General features: G+C 40.8%; 1 protein-coding gene across 1 annotated transcript; it reads left to right on the top strand.

Annotated features, from left to right (window-relative positions):
• Nucleotides 1–241: 241 nt before the first annotated feature.
• LOC141648854 (F-box/kelch-repeat protein At3g23880-like) lies at nucleotides 242–1,471 on the top strand. Its single transcript, XM_074457565.1, has one exon. It carries the CDS (start codon nucleotides 242–244, stop codon nucleotides 1,469–1,471), a length of 1,230 nt encoding a protein of 409 aa, XP_074313666.1.
• The last annotated feature ends 4,017 nt before the right edge of the window (nucleotides 1,472–5,488 follow it).

The raw sequence follows: 5,488 nt of genomic DNA, 5'->3' as shown, positions 1-5,488 counted from the left end.
TTTTCCAAAAATTTAAAAAGAGGATGTGAAGCTAATGTCGCTTAATATATAAAGATTGATACCCCTTGTATTAAGAAAGTAAGAAACATATATGGAGTAAAACCCTTCCTAAACCCTCTGAAACGCGGCTTAGCCTGTCCCTTCTTACTAGTTTCACTCTTTTCTACTTGAATTATTGACATCAAACAAATCAATTACTACACCAATTTAACATCCAACAATCATTCTCTTTGTAGTCGAGATGGCGAGCACAAACACGAAGAAACACTCGAAAACCAGCGACGCTTACCAATATTTACCATCAGAGTTGTGGACTAACCATATTCTTCCCACACTGCCCGTGAAAACCCTTTTACGATTCAGGTCGGTCTGTAAGTTATGGCGCTCTATCATTGATGACCCTCCTTTTGTTGCTGATCATTTTATACTTTCGACCAACAACGTCCACAAAAACCAGGCAATAGCAATCGAGAATTTGGGAGATAGAGGAAAAGAAGGACGCAGGCTGACTGTTACCGATAGGAACACATTGACGAAACAAGCTGACGTTTTTCACCATCCTGACGAATACTATTTTCAAGCGTGCTGCAATGGCTTGTTTCTTGTGGAGGAGTCGCCATATAGATATATCATCTCAGGAAGGTCGCGGTACATGGAACTGTGGAACCCGTCTATCAGACAGTCATTGAGGCTTCCTCCTTGTCCACTTGCTCATGGTACTAATGACAAGATGGCATATATTTTTGGATTTAGGCCTTTGAGGAATGATTATGTGGTGTACGCATTTCGACTTGATGAGCATACGCCTATGAAGGCTTCAGTTGCAGTTTATACACTTTCTGATAACCTTTGGAATATTAGAAACTACAAACTAAGTGTTCCTAGATCGTTATTTATGCCATTTCGCAAGAGAATGTGTGGAAATGAATGTATTTTCCTAGATGGGGCTTTACACTGGTTCGGACGTCCTCCAAATTACAGATACGAGCCTAGAAGAACATATCTCGTTTCATTTGACTTTGAAGTTGAGAATTTCAGTTATATTGAACTGCCAGATAGTAGTCCATGGCCAGCAATTACCCGGACCTATAGGTTTCTGTTTGTTCTTGACAAGTCACTGGCAATTTTCATTATTTCTGCAGCATATAGCTCGATATGGGTGCTCAAGAACGAGATGTGGAATTTGTTGTTTTCGACAACTTCATGTTTAAAAGGATTCAACTACATTTGCAAACACCGCCATGTGGTTACAAAGCTATTCTACGCCGAGGATGGTGGTATAACTATGGCATATGGACAAGTTGGTTATAAAATCATGAGTGATAAGATAAAGAAGCTCGACAAATCGTTGAGTTCGTATCTGATATTAGACACTTATATGGAGAGCTTGGTGTTGCACAAAGGATGTCAAGGCCAGATCCTTCATTCCCTTCCCATTAATAGAACTGATGAAAATAGTACGACAATATAATTTTAAATATGACAGTTTCGACATAGCTCTGGAAGCTTAGCATGTGACTGATATTTAAACTATTCCTGATTTCTTTGTTTCAATGTTTGTAAACATTCAGTGTTTTAGTATCCTATCAAAACTTTAAAATTTATCTTACTGCACCAAGTAATTTCTCCTCTGCTTTTGAGCTGCTTATTTTCGCTGTAAAAATTTGCAATGACAGTTCATATCAGTTGTAGCTTTAGTGCATTGCAGGCCTTCGCGGCTATTACATCGACAACACCCCAATCTGCCCATAGTCTCAGAGATATAAACTCAGAAGTATGGGAAATAGATTAAGAATGCAGGCTGACAGTTCATCATAGAGACATTATCTAGCACTGAAAGATCCCAGATTACGGTTAGCTACAGACAATCTACAGTACAGTACTTGGCACAGTGCAAATAAATGTCTTTGTTGTACACAACCTTCTTAAGATCATTATAATCAATCAGTTCATTTCTAATTTCCTATTTTCCGAATCCTCGTTTCCGCCAACATCAATAAAGTGGCGTTTTTCATACGCGAAACAGGATAATGATTGGGAATCACCGGATTGTAACGAAATTGAGTATCACCCTAAATAAGATTTTCAAGTTAAGATTTAACTTTTTGATTCACTTTTTTGCCAAAACTATACACATAATTACATATACAAAAACCATCAACTTCTCGTTAAGGGCATCAATTGGGTGGTGGGATGTCGAGATATCACGGCTCAGCACGATACCCGGCCAACACAATTCGTTGTAGGTTAATGTTTTCTAGAATATTACTGTTAGGCCCAGATTAGCCTGGCCTGACCATAACCTGGCCTGACCTCACAAGGCTGACTGAAGAAGACGAAGACCGGACAATTCTAGCTGTTATTGCAATCAGGCTGCCTTATCCTGGAAGAGAAGCCGATGGTAAGTATCTGAGAATAGCCTGACAGAGTATTAAAGCGAGGCTAAATTAAGTGAGGAAGAAGAAAAAAACGGTTATATAAAGATATATATTCGTGTCCTATCCTCAAGGAAGACTAAGTCTAATTATAAAACCATATTGCCCATGAACCTGGACGTGCAAAGGAAGAGGAAGTTAAGGATCAATCAAATAGGAACAAGTCAACCGGATTAATAGGGAATATGCCCTATTAATCCTGTGCTGCTCCCGACAAAAGGGGAGGGCGTTGAAGACCAAAAGACAACGTTCGTTTTTATGATTATAAATATTGTAATTCTAGCATTGGCAAAGAGATTGATTATTCATTAGTGTGAAACTATTCTATTACTTATCTTTTCCTCATTTTACGAGCATTCACTTACATAAACAAAATTTGTATTCAGCTTATCAAAATAATATAAACACTATTCTTTTCTCCTAGTCTTTCCCGATTATCCATATACAACATATCAAACTTATAGAACTAGATACCCAAATTACTCTCTAATCAATCGCCGGATCCATTCGGAAAAAAATCCTGCTAAAACAATTGGCGCCAGTGTGGGGCATCTAGTTCTTCAACCAATAAAATTCCCTTTATCATTTTTCATTTAATATTCACACACAAAAATGGTGGAACTCACCGCAGAACAACAATTAGCGGGTACGCCTGGCCAAGATCAAAGAATTGGAAACAATCCAAGAGAAGGCGACCAGGGCGGAAAAAAATCAATAGGTCAAGGAATCGAGTCTAGCCTGAGAGGAAAAATTGGAAAATCGGGCTTCGGGCTCCAAGACCAGATTCGAACCAGGAACCCCATTCTCATCCATTATCAAAAACATTGACTTTTCTAATTTTGGAACCCCGGAGAAGGATACATTATCCTAATTTTGAACCATTCCCAATGATGAGACAAACAAAATCAAGCAATAATGATGGCTATGCTTCAGGAAATCCAAAAACTCCACAACAAAATAGAAAATATACCCGGAGTGCCGGACCACGGGTCAAGTAGAAGTTGACATGACTTTGCATTCACCCTTTGCGATGAAATTGTAAAGATTGATCTCCCAAGAAATTTACTTGTTCCATCCATGAGAACTTATGATGGAACCTCTGATTCACAAAATCATGTTGCCATATTCAAACAGAAAATGTTGGTCGCCTCAATACCCAGTGAACTCGTGCAAGTCCGCATGTGCAAGGGCTTTGGTACAACCCTGACCGGAGCAAAGATTACGGTGGTTCATCAATCTCCCAAATGGAGGTATCAAGAATTTTGCAGAATTAATCAATGCCTTCAATCAACAATTCGCGAGTAGCAGAGATATGGCCAAGAGACCCAATAACCTATTCAGGGTAAAGCAACTTCCTGAAGAATCTCTCAAAGAATTTCTCGGCTAGATTTGTCAAAGAAAAGGTGGCCATTCCCGGGTGTGATGAAGAAACAATGTGGAAGCCTTCGAGCAAGGAGTCCCGCTTGACAAAGTGACATCTATGCGGAATCGACCAAGAAAGCATGCCCAACCTTTGCCACTTTGTTCACCCATCGCCTTAGAGCATGTCAGATTAGAAGAAGATCTCAACTTCAGAACGAACTCATCCGGCGGAAAGCAAGTCTATGGACACACTAACAGAAAAGCTTCTACCGAAAGGAGACAACCCCGGATCGGACCCTATTCCAGGCCCGAAAGATCCAAGTCAACATGGCACAAGAACACAAAGGTAACCTTTCTAGCTTACCAACCATTCCTGAATATAACTTCTCTATTAATACCGCAGGATTAATTAAACGCTGAAAGCCTGGGAGATACGGTCGGATGGCCCAAGAAATCGACAATCCCGGAAAGACCCAACGAGATGGTGTGACTTCCATCGGGACATCGGACACACCACGAGAAGAATGCATCCACTCGAGAAACAGGTGGCATATCTCCTCAAGAAAGGTTTCTTGAAGGATTTAATCCAACAGCCAAAGAACAAAGATGAAGGACAAAACAAGAGAGATCCAGAAACAAAGAGAGACCCTCCTCCTCCTTCCCCCCATCTATGAAGTCAAATTCATAAATGGAGGATCGAAATCGTGGTCCGACCAAATCACCGCCAAAAGAATATCCAGGGAATCCGGACTTGAACCTCCTTCCAGCCCAAGTCATTGCCCGCTATTACCTTTGATGACTCGGATCTGCAAGGAATATCAGATCTACACCATGACAGCCTGGTAATCACTATGCAAATTGGCACAAAGAAAGGTATCAAGAATCCCGATAGACGGAGGCGCTTCAATCAACCTGGTGATGCTTGACGTCCTTAAAGCTATGAAGATAGACGAAGGAAAGATCATCAAGAAATCCAGCGTCCTGGTTGGATTCATGGAGAAACGAAGAACACCCTGTGAGAAATCACCGCCAACCTATGTGGAAGGCGTGGCTTCATATGAAAGATTTGGAGTAATGGATTGCCTATCCTCGTATAATGTAATCCTGGCGGGACCGTGGATCCACAATGTCAAAGCAATCCCATCAACATACCATCAATGTGTGAAAATTCCAACAGAATGGGGGATAACCACCATCGAGAGGAGAACAGAGGACGGCTCGGAATGTTACACTCGGGCTTTGAAACCCTCAAAGTCAGGTAAGTCCCTTGCATAGCAATTAAAGTCACCTGTCGGGGAAGAATATGTAGCACAATCACGGATGGAAACAGAGAAGTCATATTAGACCCGAGAATTCCCCGACAGAAAGTACTTGTAGGGTCGATGCACCCGACTCAATTAGGCCAAATCGGTCGACTTTCTCAAAACTGAAATGTCTTGTTTTGCTTGGTCACATTTTGATATGACTGGTATAGATGCTAATGTTATTACTCATAAGTTAAATATTGACAAATCCTTTAAGCCCGTACAAAAGAAAAGAGAAGAAAATTCGCTGCAGAGAGGCATGAAATCATCAACCAAGAAGTTGACAAGCTACTGGACATGGGAATGATCAGGGAAGTAATGTACCCTGACTGGCTTGCAAACGTAGTAGTCGTCCAAAAGAAAAATGGCAAATGGAGAGTCTGTGTA

The sequence above is a fragment of the Silene latifolia genome, chromosome 3 (assembly GCF_048544455.1).
Source record: "Silene latifolia isolate original U9 population chromosome 3, ASM4854445v1, whole genome shotgun sequence".
Taxonomy (NCBI): Eukaryota; Viridiplantae; Streptophyta; class Magnoliopsida; order Caryophyllales; family Caryophyllaceae; genus Silene; species Silene latifolia.
Note: the sequence above shows the minus strand (reverse complement) of the source record. Positions and strands in the feature narration are given on the sequence as shown.

Excerpts from the sequence above, each read along its gene's own strand:
- LOC141648854 (XM_074457565.1), top strand. The coding sequence starts at position 242 with ATGGCGAGCACAAACACGAAGAAACACTCGAAAACCAGCGACGCTTAC.